At 35.7% G+C, this 22,030-nt stretch overlaps 1 protein-coding gene across 1 annotated transcript in view; it reads left to right on the top strand.

The window, feature by feature from the left end:
* LOC134533826 (uncharacterized) overlaps positions 1-20,265 on the top strand; it is a 30,853-nt gene extending 10,588 nt beyond the window's left edge. The window contains exons 4-7 of the mRNA XM_063371508.1: positions 1,632-1,773; positions 3,363-3,517; positions 4,206-4,267; positions 8,154-20,265. Coding sequence (XP_063227578.1) covers positions 1,632-1,773; positions 3,363-3,517; positions 4,206-4,267; positions 8,154-8,233 — 439 coding nt within the window. The 3' untranslated portion in view covers positions 8,234-20,265. The remainder of the gene's footprint in view (positions 1-1,631; positions 1,774-3,362; positions 3,518-4,205; positions 4,268-8,153) is intronic.
* The last annotated feature ends 1,765 nt before the right edge of the window (positions 20,266-22,030 follow it).

Below are 22,030 nucleotides of genomic sequence, written 5' to 3'. Positions count from 1 at the left end.
GGACCCCTCCCCTGGCTACGTCCCTGCTGTGAATAGTAGATAAAATTTCATAATATGTTTAATTTTGCTTATCATACATAAAAATAATCGTGTGGTATAAATACGTTGTAAGAAATTTTTGTTAAAAATACCTGAAGTTCTTTAGACACCCATGAAGATATGAATGTTTTTGTTCATTGTATGAATTTCCCCCCCCCCCCTCCTTCTCCATTTCTATCTCTCACATTGTATATTTTAAACCACTATTGCAATTCTCAAAATTTCATATTGAAAGTATTCAACCAAATTAGGACAATCAGAAATTAAAGTTGTTCTTAAATATCTTATACATGACAACCTAAATTAAAGGTATGTAGGTACATAGACATACCATTCTCAATTATAAGACAATTTTAGATATAAAATCACCTTGAATGTAAGTTGTTAAAATACAAAAACTACTGGTAGGGCCTACTTAAAAAAATATATATTACAAAAACCACTGGTACTTAAAAAAAATAGATAAAAAAAACCTTGGTCCTTTATGCTATACTGTACTATCTTTTTGATACTGATCAACTAAGCTAGTACCATTTACTTTTTCTCCTTTTGTAGTGTATTCATTCCTATACTGCATGTTTTTTTTTTTAATTCTTGACACCAGTAATAAAATCAGCTTACTGCTAAAACAGCAATTAAATCTAATTAATTTTTTAATGTGTTTGGTCATAATTTTACAATATTGCACTCAATAAAAACAAATAATTTGAATCACTGAAACTATTATAAAATGATATAATTATATTATAAAATGTGGTAATCATTTACATTAGGTAAATATACGTATCTAATTCATAGATTCAAACTCATGTTACACTGGTGAGAAAAATAAAAACATGGTATAATTTTATTTTTTTGAATAGCCTATATAATATTTTTTTATTGTTACATACTATTATCATTGAAAAAAAAATTTTTATTCTAGTTAGACAGATTTTTCGGTATGAATTTTGACTGTTTAAAACATTGATTTATTTTGTGTCCACTACACAATGGCTCAAATATTTTTCCTTAAAAATAAGATATTTTAAATACTAAAGATATTATTGTATTTGAGAGATTGGGATGCCCATCCCTTATTTAAGACATAGTGTTTACATGTTAATGTTTTAAAGTGGTAGAGGGGGAGAGTGGTTGGAGGAAGCTGGGAGAGGTGGGTACAGACGTAGGAGAGATCATGAGTGGAAGATCCAGAGGGAGTGAAGACGAACAGAAAGTGGTAAGCACTCCATTCCTGGTGAAAACGGGGTGGGAGTGGAATGGGTTCTATGAGGAGATACTGGCTGTGAGGTGTGGGAAGGACCTATGGAAGAAGCTTCAGGAAATAGATTTAAGTTTGGGGGAAACTCCCTGCCACCTGGCGAGAGCCCAATTGCAATCGTATTCGAGTTAAATAGAGTTTTAAATAGTGCATTTAAAGTGCCTTACTATCCTTGTTTTCCATTTAGGGCGACAACGAAAACTGTGTAATAATGGGTTATAGCGTTATAGGGTGTATCAGTATCTGAAGAACTCTAATATCATTTGTGATAAACTGTGCACAGTTAGTACTTTCAAAGATGATAATCAGTGTGGTGATTATTTGTTTGTAGGGCAGGATTATTCCTAGTCATGTTCCCCAAGTATCTTCTGTGGATGACGTGCAGTAGCAAGGTTGCAAATAAGGACATACCTGTTCTGATAGTATTGAATGCCTCGCTGTGGGTGTTCTATTGTTTCCAGATATTGTTTTCGGTGAGTTATGCGGAATTAACCCCTTGTGGTTGGTTATTGTTCATTGTGTTGCATGTAGTTGATTGTGCAGTGCCACAAACAATTATATGATGTATCTACAAACATTCTGATTGTTTTCATTATTTAAGTAAAAGTGGCTGCATAAAATGTTTATATTAGAGTTATATCAAGGAAATATTTGCAATGATTTTAACCTACTGATTTATATATAAGTTATAGACCTGTTTTGAAAAATCTGTGCTGTACTGGAAATGTTCACTACATTTTTTAAGAAGAAGAAAAATTTTACTTTGCGTGCAAACCCACAGTTGGGTAAAAGGTTGCTTGACTAACTTGGTGCTTGGGTTCTAGCCTATGCAATGGAAGTGCAGTATTTTCAAGCAGTAATTTTTATAAAGACGTCTGATGTGTGTGGTTTTTTTTTCCTTCATTGGTAGCCTATATCCTCATTTAATCCATTTTGACCATGCTGGTTTTTATTTGAAATAGTTAAATTGTGTGTTTAAAATTCTAGCATACTTTTTATGATTATACTACGCTTGTATAGCTTGTATAATACTAAATTGTTGTTGAATTATACAGCAATTATTGGTATAAATACTTGGAAAAGGATTAAGTAAAATACTGAATGTGAGTTTGAGAAATGAAGTAACTAGTTTTCTTCGCGTTAAGTTTAAAGACAACATTGCATCATCAGGGAACAGCCTTGCCTGCACTCACTTTCATGTGTTTTACCAGAGAAAACATATTTTTTAAATAAAATATATAACAAACACAGGGTTTCGTGGTCATTATCTAAGGTTCTTGGATTGTGGGTTCTAGCGCTTAAAAGGTGATGGTTCACCACCGTTTCAGTCAGTATTGCGTGGGCTCTACTAATTCTGGTCGCCAGATTTCTTTGATGCCTTACTGGTGACTAATTTCTGCCAAGATGCAAAGATATAACTATACAGTGGTTTTGAAAAAATCAGCCAATTTTGTTATTGCAAAATCTTATTGTCCATAATCCAAGAAACCAGAACGGTATTTTAACTAGTGTGCATATGTTTTATTTATGGTGCGCAACACGACATGAGCTTATAGATAAATAAAGTACTTGGAATGGATTGTACGTTAGTATCTCTCCCGGTGGACTCACTCACCTTGATTGCAGCTCCTGTGTTCCCCAAGTACCTGGCAACATCGCGCATCTTTACAACTAGACAACAGTGTAACCCGTAAGCACGAACAGGCATGGCATTGCACTGGTGCTGTGCTGTTGTTTATTCATCCGCTGCCCGAGGTGTGATAAATAATCTAAATGAGTGGAAGGCTGAAAGACTGGCGCCTAGATTTTGTGGTCTGGCTCCTTAACTATCGGGAGATTTTGTAGAGGCCTGGGTGTTGCAGTCTCCTACTGTTGGAGGCAGCTACGCTGAGTTTGGCGACTGCGGTGTCGATCGAAACGTCGGTTAAACCTGTGCCTCAGGTGCGGCTAGAACCCGCCAGCCAGGCAACTTCACGGAATACGTAGTCTGCGCCAGTCTTCAAGCTTTTTTTCGGGTCGCGTACGGGACAGGCCGGGTACGCTGTGTCTGGCGAACTTGCAGCCTGCCAGCAAGGTGCTGAAGTGCCTGGTGCTGCCGCCCGACGAGGACAGCTTCCCGCAGGACTGGATCGAGCGGGCGCTGCTCCCGCCGCCCAGCGACCTGGCCAGGCAGCTGCGGCTGATACGGGAGGCGGCACGCGGCAACTCTCGGCTCTCGTGAGTGTCCCCCGCCAGCCCGGTGTCCGCAGACAGGGAGGATCCGGAAATCTCAGGCCATTTAAAATGTCTCTTCGAAACGTGAACAACACAGAACCATTTTCCGCATCTTAAGTGCAAAACAGTATCAGAATTTTACTAATTTTTAATTCTAGGGAGAATGTATCTTAAAACCGAACGTGTTTTAATCATAATTTCATTATTTGATGTTAGTAATCTGCAGCCCATTTACACTAACTTCATTTACGTGTAATGAATACAGACAACTCATGTGTATTAATTTGAAGCAGTTGAATCAGATATCTATAGACCTAGTCTTTAGTTGGATCACTGTCGATAATGTATCATTTTAAAGTTAGATCAAACAAATTTACATATTTATTATATTTTTCAGACTGGCGGGGTTGGTTACGTAGTGTTGATCGGAATGATAACAGTACAGTATGCAGGAAAACAATTTGTAGTCAAGTTTTCATGATATGAATGTCAAAGTGTGTTTTTAATCCTAGTAATTTTTATTTTAATTTTTAGTATATCTTTTATTTTGCCAGATAGACCAATGAGACAGGGGGAAAATGTTATTTGGGATGTAGAAAATAGGGGGGAAACGTAGGGAAATTAGCTGAAAAAGTGTGGGAACCCTGGGAGGTGTTCCGTGTCCACTGACAGTTGTCTGTGGTCTTCACAGGGGCCGCACCGTGCCACAGTGTCACCATTCTTCAACCGCGTCTTTGTACCAGGCCATCAGATGTAAGTATCAGGGTTCCTGCTGACAGGGAAAACTCAGGGAATAGAAAAGGTGTTTTAAAACTAGGGGGGAAAAAATAATCCTGGAAATTGTAAATATCTTAGTTACAAAATAGTATAATTTATTTTTCATCCTTGAAATATTTTAGATCTGGCATTTATTTTAAATAAAAATTCATGTGTCCTTAATCATCTCCATCTGATTTTTACTAATAACATTAATTGAACATAAGGTATGGAAACCATTGTTTCTTAATTTGAAGCACAGTAGTATTTTGCATGATCACAGTCAATAGTGTATCATCTTAAAGTTTGATTAAACACTTATACGTATTTTGTTGTGTTTCAGACAGGTTTTGTTGTTTATGTAGTAATATGTAATGAGATAGGTAATAGTGCAGACTATATAATATGCAGGAAATCATTTTGTAGTAAATTCTGCATATTAGACCTATATGTTTGTTTAAATGTATTCAGATAATAATGTGTATTGAAATATACTGTTATCTTGTCAGATAGACTGATAAAGATAAGGGGGAAATGTTAAGGGAGAACAGAGAAAGCTCAGGGAACTTGACTGTAGCAGGAATGTAGGAACCCTGTCTTTGTACAGTTAGTATATCTGTGTAAAGTTGTACAGACTAGATGGCCATGGTGGATGAGTGCTCAGACCACTCAGACCACTCACATCCCACCAAGGAGATCCGGGTTCAGTTTCTGGAAAAGTCAGACCCCTCAAGAGGCAAACTGACGCTGCAGCCAGCAGTTGAGTTTTCTCTGGGTACTTTCTTTTTTCCCTGCCAATGCAATCTGATGCTGCTCCAATCACATCACTTCACCCCTCATCGCCTCCGATGTTATGTCAAAGTGGAACCCAAATTCATTCAGATCTTGTATGTACTTAAAAATATCTACGGGCTACAATAAATCAAACTACGTACGTGTGTACAGTGTGCACATTAACCAAGTCGCAGTTATTAAAGAGGCTACGTATTGATAACCAATCTGCGGAAAGGGCTGCGATTTCGTCCACGGCTTCTTGGGCAAGGGAGACCTCCATCGATGAAATAATTATATTAATTTATCCCAAATCAACCACGAACGATAACAACCATGAATGGTGAAAAAATTGAAGTATCTTGAGAACCAATAGGCAGACAAGGCTGCTACTTCTGCCACAGCTTCTCGGGGAAGAGAGACCTCGATCGCCGGGAAATAACTTTGTCTCTCATAATTCATGTCAGGTGAAGCAAATTATTGTTGATACAGACCACCGATAACCTATCTCATGTAATTTGTTATATTCTGTTTCTGATAAAACCAGTTTAAGTAACTGTTTGGTTTGTTTCTCTGCTGTTTCTTAATTTATATCAGCTTTAAAATGAAAATTTAAAAAATCAGTGTGTGCAGTTTTCACAGTAGGTTAGAAATATTATCCACTTAATATCTTTTGATATGGGATTTGTAACTAGAGCCAAGATTTTATGGTTTCAATTTTGACCATTTTTGTTGTAAAAAATTTCAGGTTTCATTGCTGTTGTCACTCATATACAGGATGACAAACTTTGGCTGCAGGTTTGTCATGTAAAATTTAGTTGAAAACATTTAATACGACATATGGTCTTAAGTGCTTACCAAGACTGATACACGCCTTGAAGTTGCAGCTGTTCTGTAAATTTTTTGAAAATAATAAACAATTTTTATTATATATCCCTATTAATATTGTAAATATGAAAGTGTGTTTGTCGGTTTGTCCTTTCACGCAGCAGCAGAGCAACGGATCAAAATTATTTTTTGCGTAGCGATAGTTTATGGGCTGGAGAGTGACATGGGCTACTTTTTATACCCAGAAAAAATGCACGGTTGCTGTGGGATGGATCTGGAACGTGATTCTGTAATTACCGCTTCATGCCAAAATGGCTGAACCAAGTGCAATACAAACAGCAAGTGTTTCTCTGTGTCCGCCACATAGTGATGTCTGGTACTTGTCCTTGGTGAGACCTGGCCGCTCAGTTGAGCTCACGCTGGCTAGCGAACTAACAAAGCTAATAACAGTTTAGTTTTGAATTGATGCTCAGAGATTGTGCAACGGTACCAGGCTGTGCGTCACAAGAGCTGGGGAGAAACATACTCTTTCCAGAGTAGCTAAAGGAGACAGCGTGTCGATTACCAGCATTCCAATAATTCCCAATAATTTGCCATAACATTTTGAAAAGCTGCAATTCCTGCCTAAGTTAGCATTTGCAATGACTGTAAGCCCCAGTACCAAACATTGAAAATGGCAGGAATTAATTTGGGTACTCCATGCTTCTCGCATGGTCAGTTCTATGTTGGTTGTTCAAGATGTTCGAGAGCCCAAAATTTATACCTACTGGCGGGAAATAATAAATCATGTAAAGTTGTCTACAGAAATATATTTCATTAAATTAAGAGTGAGAAACATTATAAATTCCACGACTCTTAGCATGTCAATGAAGCGCAAAAATGCAGTACAAATCACTCTCATCTAGCGTTTTTATTTAATTCATTTTCCCTTTTTATTCATTACCCTCTGGGTTCATTCCTGAATTCTACACAAAGGAAGACACGGGCAAAAGCATGTTATAAAATCAACTAGGGACTTAATTTTTTACAGAAAAATATAAAAAGGCTTATGAATAACCACTTTGAAATTGTCATTTTTAAACGGTTTTGTTATGAATTAATTTACATACCTGATAATTTGTGTTAATTTCTTTAGTAGAAATGTTTGGAATTAATCACATTGTTTAATTTCAATGGAAAGATATCAGCAATACACTGGAATTGTGTGATCGAAGCCACAGGTTATTGACTAGTATATAAATTTGATACATAATTATTCCAATTTGACATATACTTATAACATTTTTTGTATCAAAACAAAGCCCTGTTTTATTGCACCTACTAAAATCACATAATTTTTTCAGCAGTGGCTCAATGAGGAAAACATTATAATGGATTGATATCATGGCTCTAATTCCTTTCTGGTCCTGAAATACATAATTTAAAATTTAAAATTTACCTTTTGTCAATGTCATTATTCCAATACTATTAATATAGAAAAAAAATCAATTTGCTATTAATTTCCTTGTACATTTTCTTTTTATATATCACATATTTGCTGCTTTTTACACTTAACCGTAATTTTATTTATTTAAAATTAAAACTGGAAAAAAAAACTTTATACTATAACCTAATTGAATTTTTTTACTTAGTAAATAATTTTTTAGCTTTCTAATTAGATTCCTTATACTAAAGGTTTACAATTTTAATGGACAGAATAAGTTAATTGCGGTGAATTTTGTTGCATTTGGGTGTTATCTTATGTGATACATTGAGTTGTATTACGGTGCCTGTTTTATTTTATTCACTTTAAAATCTTTCCCCTGCCCATAACCCATAAGTTTTCAACATTCTTTAACAATGATCTGAAATGATATTCTTTTGTAAAATGTTTAGGTTGTTTTTTTTTGGTTAAAAGATATGATGCACAGGTTGCAGTGGTAGTTAACTGAATAACTCCATTCATATTCTCATTTAAAGTGTATACTTGTACCAGATCTTAATGTAACTAAAGTTAAAACTGAACTTCATTCCTGTTTTATTTTACGAGTAGTTGAGGTAGTACCTGGTGTTGCCCAGGCTTTTTGCAAAGTGATTAGGTATTTAGGGGGATGGTGATATGTTTTTTTGAAATCTCATGTAGACAATGATATTCTGCTTGTTTTTAAGATCAAGTTTGCAGAGAAAACTGTAGATTTATGTATCCAAAACCACAGAGATTTTGCATTGTATCTAAGGAGAAAATTTTTGAGGTTGAATATTGTATTCCTGATCTTTGCTTTTTTTTTTTTTACATGTTGCTCAGGTGTCATGACACTACAAAGGAAGATTCGCCGAAATCGTGAAAGGAAGGAACAAAAGGGGAATGCGACTCCTTCAGAGTAGTCACTGTTGCATTTGTTTTTGACAATAGCTTCTTTTTATTAAAGTATAAATTGTACGATCTCACATACCATGCTTACGCAGAATATTTTTTGATATTCAATTTAGTAAGTAGAATTGGCTTCATGTAATTCCTCTTTATTTATTTATTTATTTATTTATAAATAATACTTAAATCTTTAAAATATCAATCTTGAAGTTTTTTTTGTTTGTTTTTGTATTTTCTAGTTATTAACATCTTGTCAAAATATATATGTTTAAATTCTTGAAATCATTTAAAAGCATGTCTTTGAAGACTTAAGCTGGAGGTACTTTGCTTTGTGTGATCTGCCAACTTGGCCAATAACATGCATGGTTTATGAAATGGTATTTAACCAACTTGCTATGTACAGATGCATATGTTTTAGTTCTTTTTGAAGCTTTTTAAATGTTAGAAATGTGATGAATTAACATATTTTTTTTTACTTGTTGATTTGCAATTAGTACTACTAGTTTCCCGTAATAGGTAATATTGAGTCTTGAGTTGGCAGGGGAAAGCTGCTCTTTTATGCTTATAACAGCCCTGGGGCACCGTGAGGCACTCCTCCCTCCTCTCTCTTCCCGGGAAACTTAACTTGCTTTATATCCGCAATAAACAATTCAAATTGTGCGTGCTGTACGCACCGCTCACTTCATTCGCCGGAACTCACGCTCAGGTTGTTTTCAGAAATGAGATTGTACATCACAGTTCGTAAGTTTGCACTGTTACTCAACTAACAGCCCGTGCATTCAGCAGACGTAAACATGTAAATCAGCTGATTTGGGTACATGGCCTGGAGCCTGTGCATTCAGCAGACGTAAACATGTAAATCAGCTGATTTGGGTACATGGCTTGGAGCCTCCAAAAACTGTGATCTCTGATCAGCTGATTACATGCGCCTGAACCAAATATCTTAATATGACAATATGGGGGAAACTTGGACCAATTAGCATTGGTGAAGTGCGAGACACGTTACTGCATTGCTTTCTGGCTATTTTCCACTCCACGCCGCTAGATGCCACTACTATACTAGTCTCGTGTACTTTAAAGAAAAGTAGTGACACTCCATGCCACCAGGTTCGCTGACATTACTTGTCTCGCGTTTTCGTTACCAGTTTCATATATTGTCCTGTAACAATATTTGGCTGAGCGCACAGGCTGTTAAGTAGGAGTGCCAACCTACGAGCACGCAAATGTCGGTTGCTTTGTTTTAATTGTGTCGCTTTGTGTTTTCTTTAAAACTCAGTCGCAAAATGGAAATATATATATATTTTTAAATAAGCAAGTCAATAGTTTAAGTGAGAGTGATCAACCATCAACACGTGGCGGGGGAGCAAAAAAACGGAAATATCGCAAAACGATGATAGCTATTTGGACCTAGGCTTTACTTCAGTTGAAGTAAACAATGAAGAAAGACCACAGTGTGTGCTTTTTTTGAATTTATAGTGCCCGAGAGTATGCTCCCAAGTACCGTGTTTTCTCGCATAATCGCCGCACATTTTATTCTAAAATCAAGTTTGAAAAGTAGGGGTGCAACGATTATGTGGAAAAAAAAAATTTCGGTTAGATAAAGTATTCATAAAAACAAAACCCATTCATGGAAAGTACGTTTATTTACAAAGTGAAGTATAAAAGAGTACGCCAAACAATTTAATTAAGTCATGCAACAAAAACCTTTCTTCAACTTTAAATAGAAAAACAAACTTTAAATAGAAAAAAATCTGTGATCCAAATGCAAGCCGAATGAACGCGTAACTACCGTAGTAAACCCGAGTGAGCGGGATATCAAATGTAGTTAACTCGGTTCAGCATAGAGAGCGTGTTGCATGTAATCTGCGAGATATCGATATTCGACTACGTGTGCACGCTCTATATGGGAAGCAATATAACCAAACAGTAATGATTGCAACGAGCGCTGGCTACATTTTTATAAGCGGTACACCGCGGCGACTCAGACGATCATATAAAGGTTATAACGTTTAAAAAGTCTTTAAAATTTAATTTTCGCGTCGGACAGCTTCATATTACCGTTTTTTAATAAGTACGCGGTAATTTCTGAATAAATATTATATTTATACTTTTAAATACATCATTTTATACGGAAGAGATACCTACAATCGGCGAGATATCGATTTTCGACTGTGTGCGCACTTTATACGGGAAGCAACAATACCAAACAGTAACGATTGCAACGAGCGCTGGCTACATTTTTGTAAGCGGTACACTGCGGCGACGCAGACAAACAATGAAGATTATAACGTTTAAAAAGTCTTTAAAAGAAAATTTACACATCAGACAGCTTCGTATTTCCATTATTTAAATAAGTACGCGGTAATTTCTGAATAAATATTATATTTATACTTTAAAATACATTGTTTTATACAGAAAAGATACCTACACAAAGTGCTCGGCGTCTAATAGCGGGACCAAAAACATCATGCAACATTTACGCGAGAGGTTTTTTTTTTTTAATCCAAATTTTGACGCCCTAAAATATGGGTGCGACGATTACGCGCATGCGACGATTATGCGATAAAAGAGGGTAAGCTAAAGCAACATCTCAAGACCAAGCACCCTACCATGGATGAAAAATCTTTCGAATTTTTAAATAAGAGTTGTAAGATTTACATAAACAAAAAAAAAGTGTTCACTCAACAAGCCTCAGTACCTAGCAATGCACTGCTAGCATCTCAAGCTGCCATACAGGGCAGCAAAGTGCAAAAAACCTCACACCATCGCAAAAGAGCTTATTCTACTAGCTGCTCTGGACATGGTTTATATTATATTATGGTGGGAAAATCGGCGGGACAACTACAGGGTTCATACACGTCCTGGAAAACCTGGAATTTCAAAAAAACGTTTCCAGTACTGGAAATGTCCTTGAATTCGCAAATAATTGTAAATTGTCCTGGAAATTTTATCGGTATCCTTGAAATTTTATTTAGCACACTCTGTGTTACAGTAAAACACTTGATTAAATAACTTAAGTTTCCTTTAACTGAAGTAAATTCTCCGTCCGTGCAGCATGTATTGTAAACAAACATAAATTCATAGATAACATGTCGTGAAGTAGACATTCATCTATAAACTAAAAAGGCGTAATAGACGAACTTGCACTTTAAAGCTGTTTTTTTTTTCATTTCAGTGTTTTCACCAATGTGATTTTTTTTGTGGATTCCCAAAGTTAATGATCAAAATTAATATGAACATTATATATTAATACAGAGATACTAGTAAAAACATTTTTAAAGCCATTAAAATAAGGATATTATTATTTACTTATAGTCAGATCTGTACATAATTCTAACTTTTATATTAATTTGTCAGTAATACTCTTAGGAAAAAAATCACAGTTTCCTTCTTGTCACAAATCATAAAAATATATTTACAGCTGCAAAGCTTTCAAGTTGATATTTTCCTTTGGGTGGAGGATGTTGTTGTTTCAGAATGGGCTATTGCTATTTGGCCACAAGTTACAGAATTTGTCGATTCTTACAAAGGTAAACCCAAATCTGCTCTGTGTACCAAGTCTTTACAGACTGTTAAGAAGGCTACTAAAGATCCACTGATGGTTGCCAAATTGTCTTTTTTTTCCTTTATTGGAAGTCAGATACAACCATACCTCAAGTGCTACCAGACTGATTCTCCCATGATTCCTTTCCAAGCTTCTGACACAATAGAATTGTTGTATGGACTAATGTCATTATTCATAAAGAAGGAAATTTTGGATAAGGCAAACGATGATGTAGATTTGTGTGCACTTGATCCTAATAGCAAGGATACCACAGTGTTTACGAAGAGTATTGAAACTGGTTTTGCAACAAGAAAACAACTGATTATGTGTGTTACACAAAAGAAAGTCACAGACAAGGATGTTTTAGTGTTCAAATCTGAATGTCTACAGTTATTGAAAGTATTGGTTAAAAGAATTCAAGATAAAAATCCATTGAAATATCCTATAGTGAGATTTTCCAGGTGTCTTGACCCTAGAACTCTACTATGCAATGAAACTGAAACCACTGAAACATTTAAAATGTTGCTTCAGCAGATTGAAAATAGAAAACTGATCAGTACAGGTGTGTGTGATGCAACTTTACTACAGTTCAAGTTGTTCCTCACAGAAGTGTCACCAGATCCTTCACAGTTTACAAACTTTCATAGAAATACTCAAAAGTTAGATTATTTTTTTGTAAATATTTCCTGGACAACAAACAGTATGCAGATTTGTGGAAAGTATTTAAACTTATTTTGACTCTGTCTCATGGCCAAGCATCTGTAGAACATGGTTTTTCTGTCAACAGAGAAATGCTTGTGGAAAATTTAACAGAAAAAACTCTCTAGTAACAATTAGGATTGTGTACGATGAATTTAAAGATAAAAAAGTGATGTTATTTTCTGTAAAGAACTGTTGGCAAATGCTAGATGATTAAGAATGCGCTATCAGCACTTCATGGATGAACAGAAGAAACAAACATCTAGAGAGGAAAGTAGTAGAAAGAGGTCACACATGTTAGAAACTGTCCAAGAACTGAAGAAGAAGAAGCTGCAGATTGAGAAATCAATTGATTCAATGAATAAAGAAGCTGATTCAATGGCATTACTTACTGAGAAAAGAAATGATTTCACTCTACTTTCAAAGTTCAACACATACAGGAAAAAATCATGTGAATCGGCAGCCGAAGTCGCAAAGTTAAGTGAAGAGATTGAAAAACTGTCTAAAAACTGTTAAAAAAGGTAATAATTGTTTTGTTGTAGTTTAGAATCCTGGAAAAATATTGAAAAACAGCATTTTTATTATTATTAGTGTTTATCTTTGAATTAAGTGCTTGCCATTTTATTGATTACAACATAGTATCAAATAACAATTGTTATGTTTGAAAATCTGTGAAATGTCCTGGGAATGTCCTAGAAATTTTTTTTTCAATTTGTGTATGAACCCTGAACTATTTTTGAAGGTACCTTTATCTAACGACACTATTATTCGAAGAATCCATCATACAGCTGAGGATCTTAATGATAAATTATTAGAGCAAATAAATGGCAATGAATTTTGGTCTACAACTTGATGAGACGACTGACAGTAATGAAGATGCACACCTTATTTGTTACGTATACTTTCTGGATGATAAAATTATTGTTGAAGACCTTCTGTTCTACAAAAGTATCATTGAAAGAGCAAAGGCTAAAGACTTGTTTGAAATTCTTGACAATGATTTGGATCGGGAAAAGTGTATCAGTGTATGTACTGATGGTGCTCGATCAATGTCTAGCTGCTATGGAGAATTACAAGCACTTATTCGCAGTAAAGCACCCCGTGCTATGTGGACAGATTACATCATCCATAGGGAAGAACTTGTATCGAAGTCGATGAGCTCTGAATTGAACTTGATATTAGAACTTGTCATAGACGTAGTAAACTACATAAAAACTAGGCCTCTGAAAACCAGACTGTTCAAAAAACTATGCATGGACATGGGAGCCGAACACACGGCCCTGCTATACTACTGTAATTCACTATGGCTTTCACATGGAAATGTCTTACTCTGTGCATTCGATATTCATCAAGAAATTCACACTTTTCTGCAAGAGGAAAATCATAAAAACTGCAGATACTTTGCCGAACCAGACGTTTTGCAAGAAATGAGAGTGGCAGTGTCAGGCCTTATTCCATGCTTTGAAAAAATGTGAAGATCACGAAGCTCACGTGTCATATTAACGTGACACTGAATATTTTAGTATTTTTCTGTAATAATAATATATTTTTATGTGTCAATTCTAATATATATACCTATATGAGCCTCGAATTGTGGTAAGTGAGCCTCAGATTGTACTTGTTTTCATGCCTGTGCCTAGTGTCATAAAAAAAAATCTTTAATATCTTTTTTGTCGTTGTACATATATTTCCGCTGGGTAGGGTGCCGCGACAAAATATTAAACCTGTAAGTGCACCCTAAACTGAAAAATTTGGAAACCCCTGGCTTACAAGAAAGTCTCTGTTCTTTTTATTAGTAATTTGGAAGTTTAGAGTACCTGATGTGTTAGCAGTACACAACTGTATTTTACAACATATGTACGTAGTACTTGTGATTTAAGGTTTGAGCTTAGTTCATTTGTTGTGTTTACATTTTGTTATTTCAAAAGGTACTGGCATCGACAGTCACATTTCCTCCAGCCTGAGTCTGTAGACATAACAGTGAGTTACTGGCTCTCAGTAATACACTGTTTTTAAAACTAGATACTCCTAGGAATTATAGTGTTGTTCCCATAAACATGCTTAGTATTACTTAGACACTAAGTAACGATTTAACAACTCTATTTCATTAGCATTTTTACTCTTCTCATGTTGGTTCAAGTATGTTCGGCTTTCTTGAAACAAAACGCACAATGAAAAAAATGATGTCACATTTGGAGTATCATTTTATCTTAAAAATAGAGAGTATCTGCAGGTCACAAAGGTCACAGAAAAAAGTAACGAAGCTGAAGGAATGTTCCAATAAAAGTAATGGTGCTGGAATTCACTGAAATAGTAATATTTTGACTTACAGAATAAAATCATTAATAATAATGTTAAGAATGGAACTAGGTACTCATAAAATTAAAATAAATTAGCAAATATTTGTGTGTTTGAAAAAGTACCAATATCATTCATGTAAAAACATACTACTAATAAGAGATTTAAGATCAACGTAAAATAATTTTTTTTGTTATAAAATTCATGATAAATTAATTATATTTAATGAATTTGCATATTAAAACATTTTTGTGATATCAGTTAATTTTTTTTTATTTCTAATACTTGATTGATTTTATGTTTTTAGTTACTGTTCGGTGCTATATGGTGTATTAACTTTCATTTCAGTGTTATATATTGTACTGAAATGCTGAACGGTGTTATTTTAGTTTTATCACAACTCAACATAAAATCTTGTCTGTATATATTGTATGTAAAATGGTACAAAAATGTTGAAAGAAACTTTTATTAATGTACTGGAAAAGTCCTGAGTTTTGTTCATGTATCTGTTTTGTCAGTTTGCTCTTGTACACACATTACGTGACAAGATAGATATGCCAAGTAGTTTATGCAGTGAAATAGTTACAGCCCCAACATTAGCCAGTTTGACAAAAAAACCTACTTTTTTTTTTGCGAGTATGTAACTTGGCAACATTGCAGTGTGTTAGTGTTTTTCTCTGGGTACTCCCACTTCCCCCACCCATTCACTACGTCAATGCTCCGTTCTCATCATACCTCATTGTGGCAAAATATCTCAAGCCAGGTTAACCATCTTTAACTTCCTGTTCCAATCCCTTCTAAGAAAGTCTGGTTCTCCAATTCCTTGAATAACATTGATAGAACAATGTCACATGATTTAAGGTACAGGGTTCGTAATCATCCTTGATATTAATAAAAAGTCTTTAATTGAATAAGGGCTCTTAAAAGTGCTTAAATTTCATTAAGAATACTTAAAAACTCAGGACAATGTGTAAATTTCGGGCCACATGATTGGAAGTTTTATACAAAAATTAATTCATTGTGCCTGTATCATCATTAGTCAGTGCCACATATCTTGCTGTTTCGCTTTTCATGTGTTTCACTTCATCTCCCTTATATTTAACTGTCTTCAATTATTTTCTTTCTCCTATTTATTTTATTCCCCATTACTCCATTACTCCTGAAACTTGTAACTATTGAATTTGGGGTTTAACATTATGCAGAGTGGCACCAAACATCTTATAGCAATTCATTTTCCAAGATGTATAGTGTTCTTAATTCATTGTGAAAAAGCAGTGTTTGTGGCTACTGACTTAAAAGCAAATATCATGCTACATATCAAAAAACATGGCTCTCTGCCAAATGTGACAGCAGTGGATGTGTAGTTTATACAGTTATTACTGTAGCTGTATATTACATGAATCACATTATTATTATTCTGACAATGTTCTGCATTTGAAACTTTGTTGCCATTATGCCTTATAGTTTGTGCCAGTATGAAAATTGTATGTTTTTTTTTTTTAACATTTTTGACGTACCTCTTGTACTAGTCATTTAGCATTTTGTACATACAGTATATCATTGTCCTGCCCCGATTTTATTTTGTACATAATACAGTATGTTTAAAATTTATATGTTTAAATTTTCTAACCAAAAAATTATACATAGAAAAATGTATCCCTTGTGCTGTGATAGAAAAATCTATTTAAATTTCTATATTGCATTAAGAATACTTACTTAACTTATTAACATATGTATAGGAGCTGTATAAGTTTAATGACAAATTATGTATTATTTATTCATGTATTTACTTCCCCCATATTTTGAAGTTATAATTAGATGAATGAAGGTCTTATTGCAGTAAAACGGTGCAGGCCAGACATCTTGCTAGCTGGGTAGTTGAAACACGTATTTCGGAGTGGACCGCCAGAGCCAAGTACATATTGGGTAGGGAATCGAATAGTGCTGATTTTGCACGAATTAATAATTGTAATGATGCTGATGCATGTATCCCATGATAGGCATGCCTCCTTAATATACTTTAAAAATACTTTATTTGTCTTTAATTGAATAAGGGCCCTTAAAAGACCTTAAATTTCACCAAGAATCCTTAAAATAAACTACTTAATAAAGACTGATAGCTTGTAAGTAACGGATAAATGAGGGTATTGGAAAGTTTTAATTGGTTCTGATGTGGCAGCAAACAATGTGTCGCACATACGCAGTACAATTGGCGAATTTCGGGCCATGTGACAGGATTTTATGTATAAAAGATGTTTATTTTATTTATTTATTTATTTATTTATTTATTTTTTGTATTTTGTATCTCACCTTGAAAACTAAAAAGGTGTTTTTGCGGTCTTAATTTGAATTTATAAAGTAAATGTAATGAGTGACCAAATTAAACGTTAGGACTACAAATTTCACATAGACAGTGTGCTTGGGTTAGATATGGGTTCCAAAGATCATTCTGGACAATAGGGGCATATCTGTAAGAGTTGACTAATCAAAGACTTTTTTTTTTCTGCACTAACTATTATAATTGTTATTTCCTTAAGGTATTTTGTGATATTACAAATAAAAGTTCTACCTCTTGGCGAAGGCGATGAAGTAAATGGGTCCTTAAAAATACTTAATTTTTTTTTTACACAATAGATTACGAATCATGTATCCACATCTCTTATTTAGCACTACTTTCCCTTCCGTTCCTCTTACTCTCGCGCTCCTGACTCTCGCAAACATTTGGGATGCACTATAGCAAGGCTGTAAGGCAGATCAAGTAATTGATTGGGGAGAGACAAAGAATAGAAAGGAGAGGGCAGGAAAGTAGTGGATATGTAGAGGAATATGTTGTTACAAGTGGGGAAAATGGGTTCACAAAGATAGCCCAATTAATTTTTGTACAGTTTTATTTACTACTAATTTAAATTATTAATCAAATCACCACACTTAATGTTTATTCACAGATCACTCACACTTAAAAATGTCTGTTCATTAATCACTTAAGTACCTGTCAAGTCCACAGTTCACACTCCTCACTGGAGCTAGGCTCAACAGTGGTTCGTCCCTTACTTCGCATTTGTCCACGCATAATCTCGCGCCACTCAGTCGCACTCGCACAGTCCCATCGCTCCGCGTCAAGCCTCTCGCAAAAGGGGGGGGGGGGGATCTCATCCTCCTTGCCGAAGCACACTTCACTCAACTTGCACTTTCGGAACTCTCGGAACGCCTGGCATTGCTGCTTTTATATCCTTGGTAGTCTTTCTGGAACCAACTGGAATGATTGTGACATGTCTCATCATCCTGGGCCGACCCGGTGCTCGAAGCATCCAGAATAATGACTTATTCATGCCACTCCGCATGGAATTCCCAGGCCGCCATGCTGATAGATAACAGCACAAAGGACGAAAAAGCATGGTTGGGGGGGGGGGGGGGGAAGGTCGGGCTGCTGTAATCCCCGAAGGAATGGCATGTGTGATGATATCAGTGGCCATGCTGGCGCCTTACACTGTCTCCTCCCTAAACCTTTTTTCCAGCATATTCTCTCAATCGGTCAAAATGTACCACTTTCATTCGTCCTCTCTTTCCCCTCTGGATGCGATAGACCACATCATTTATCCATTTCATCAGTTCATAAGGGCCTTCCCATGCCACTTGAAACTTAGGGCACCTGCCCTTCCTTCGCTGCGGATTGTACAGTCACACCAAATCACCTTACTGATAACCAGTCGAGTTAGCCTTCCAGTCATATCTCATCTTCATTCGGTTGGTCGGTAATTGGAGGTTCTTGCGAGCTTGATTGTGAATGAGTACCATACTCTCCTCCAGATTATTGACATAGTCAGTGGTGCTGGTCCGCTCTTGGCAAGGACGACTGAACTTGTCACAAGGCAGCCTCAACTCCTGTTCAAACACAATACTCGCAGTGGTCTGTCCAGTGGAGTCATGGATGGCAACCCTATATGCCATCAGGAATAACTGGATATGTTGATCCCAATCCTGTTGATGATCGGCCACAACCTTGACAAGGTGTTCCTCCAGAGTTCTGTTGAACCTCTCTACCATGTCATCGGACTGAGGACTTAGGGCTGTAGTCCTGGTTTTATCTATTCCCAGCAACCAATACATCTCCTGAAAAACTGTAGACTTTAAATTGCGGCCTTGGTCTGAGTGGAGTTCCGTTGGTACCCCAAAGCTGCAAATGAAGTTGTTGACAAGTGCATCCACAATGGTAGTGGCTTCTTGGTTAGAAAGTGCGTAAGCCTCTGACCACTTACTGAAGTAATCCATTGCTACTAGAATATATCAGTTACCATCTGTTATCTTGGGAAATGGTCCAGCGATGTTGATGGCTATCCTCTCAAAGGGAGCTTCCAAATTGTAAGCTCTCATTTTCCCAAAATTCCGGTTGTGGCCCTTATCTAGCTGGGCATGCTTCACATTGTCTACACCAAGCCTCCACATCCTGGCGACACTTCACCGATCTTGGCTGGAGTTTTGTTCACCCCTAGGTGAACACCAGAGGTACCATCATGGATTTCCTTCAACACATCTGCTACTAGACTCTTCGGAAGGAGTAGTTGCATGTTAACTACTTTTTCCATTTGGACTCTCCCATGCCCTCATTAGCAACTCATTCACCATCCTTAAGGCATCCCACATGTTCAGTAAGCTTTTACAGCCTTTCGGTCATTAGATATTTCATGCCATTATGAATGTCCCATATCATTCTCTAGCCAGCTTATAATGGGTCCCAGGTCAGAGTCTTGTTGCTGTGCTGTTCCAAGCTAGCATTACCCCATTTTATCTTCACCATTGGTTATGTTCTTCGCCAAACGCCTTCGATTCCCTTATTTTCATCTGCCGTTTTGCAATGGTTATAGTCTACCTTGCAAGGTCTTAGGGAGAGAGCATGGCATTGTTGTGAATTCAGCTTGTCCTGTGTTCTATCCGACATTCATACTGGTGTATCTGTTCAATCCACCGAGCAAGTAGTCCCTCTAGATTCGTGAATTGTAGCAGTGACTTAAGTGCGGCATGGTCAGTGTGTAAATGGAATTTTCTCCCATATGAATATTTGTGGAAATGTTGCAGAGACTTCACTTCAGCCAGGAGTTCCCTTCTTGTGACACAATAGTTGCATTTAGACTTGGACAAAATTTTACTGTAGTATGCTATTACTCGTTAATTTCCATCTTGAACCTGGGAAAGTACAGCTCCCAACCCATCTCCACTTGCATCTGTGCCGAGTATATACTCTCCATGTTGATGGGGGTAGGCAAGTATGGGGCTAGTACATAGGGATTCCTTGGGGTCTTGAAAGGCAGTTTCACATGCAGAAGTCCATAGAAATTTTCTCTTGTCCTCAGTCAGGTGATGCAGTGGTTGTGTGACTGCTGAAAACCCATGCACAAAGTGCCCATAGTAGGCACAGATTCCCAAGAAACTCCTTACTTCATGCTTATCGTAGGTTGAGACCACTCCTTAACAGACCAGATCTTCTGGGGGGGGGGGGGGGGGCCAGGCCACAGGAATCTACTAAAAAGCTTAAGATTCGCAGATGAATTAGAATTGCTAAAAAATAACTGCTACATTGGATAACAATTGCATAAATCTACAAACTTATTACAATAGTGTCTTAATTAACAATGTGATGAGGACTGATAATAGCTAACTGATTCAAAATGAGTCATAAAATCACAACCCTTTCAGGATCAAATTTGTGTTAACACTGGGGTGATGAGGTACATGCATAAATGAATGTATTATGAAAGGAATACTCCTTATTACTGTTTTAGTTGTCTCATTAAAACTGCATTCAGAAATGTAAAAAGAAATCACAATTTGAAGATCTTTGCATAACACGAGTCAAACTGGTTTGTTCCTGCTGTGTACAATTAAGTTATTCCTTGATTAAATATTATGCTTTGATGTTTCGAATAGTTTGAGGACATTTTGGATTGTATCCTTTAGAGAGTAACAGAAAGAATGATAAAGTTGAGAATAGTAACTGTGACATACCATATATGTACCAGTGACCCTCTTCTGTAACTTTCTTGTATGTAGTTTATTAGTTTTTTATTCACCATGAATAAAAATAATTTTTCTTAGTAGTGGTAGTATCAGCAATATTCTAAATACTTGTGTTGTTAGATCTGAGTCGAATATGATTTTGGAATGGAAGCTGGTTGATTCTTTACCTGTAGCACATTCTTGAAATTTGGATTTTTATTTTCAATGGGGCTATCAAACTCAATTTGTCAATAGACAATACCTTAATAGGGTTTTCTTCTAACTAATCAGGCAATTCCTCATTAATCAGCTTATACTGCATTAATATCAGCTGATACCACACTAATCTGCCATTACTGCACTAATTGGGTGATTTCTTACTAATCAGGCTAGTTTAATTAATCAGGATTTTACATTTTCTTTTTTTTTTTTATTTATCTGCATTTTCACAGATTATTCAGGGTATTCGCCCAGTTTACCAGAAGTGGTGTTATTAAAACATGATTTATTATTTTATTGCTAGTGTCTTTACCATATGATTATATATTTCAGTTTAATGTTTTTTAGCAATTATTTACTCAATTTTTAATTCAAATTGTTTTTGTGACAGTATTTAAAAAAAAAACAACATTTATGTTTTGAAATTATAGTGCTTTGTCTTTATCAAGTGTTAATTAATTACAATAGTTATAAGTAAACAATAATTATTTTTATTTCTAATTACATTTGTAAATAACAAACAGCTTTTGTACCGGAGTATAAATATCAGGAATAGTTTGAAATACATGAAAGCATTATTGTAAAGAGTATAGAATCTGATGTAATAGGAATTGGCATGTTTTCGAAATTAGAGATTGTAAGGACACAGTGATACAGAACAGGGATGTTTAGAAAGGAATTGACAATGGCCTACAATAAGAATTCACCCCAGCACTGGCCTGATAGTGATTTAAGGAAAGGAATAAAAATCTTAAAGTCCAGGGATCGATGAATCAGTGTCTGAACCCAGATCCTGTGGGATGCGAGTCAGGTGTCTTATCACAGTGCTACCAACGCTTCATAGACCACTTTGAGAAACTTCACCCGTTCATTACATTGGCACACTGAAATGGACAGTTTATATCTCAATGATACAGAAGGTTTATTAAACATTGAATGTGTGGTCATATCAGCATCATACTCTTATGGCTATATATATATTTTAGTTTTATATATTTTAATACAATAATTATATATGTATATTATAATTATAGGTTAAGAATATTACTACATAAAATAC

Source organism: Bacillus rossius, chromosome 7 (assembly GCF_032445375.1).
Source record: "Bacillus rossius redtenbacheri isolate Brsri chromosome 7, Brsri_v3, whole genome shotgun sequence".
Classification (NCBI taxonomy): domain Eukaryota; kingdom Metazoa; phylum Arthropoda; class Insecta; order Phasmatodea; family Bacillidae; genus Bacillus; species Bacillus rossius.
The sequence above is the reverse complement of the archived record's forward strand: the minus strand, read 5'-3'. Positions and strand labels throughout refer to the sequence as shown.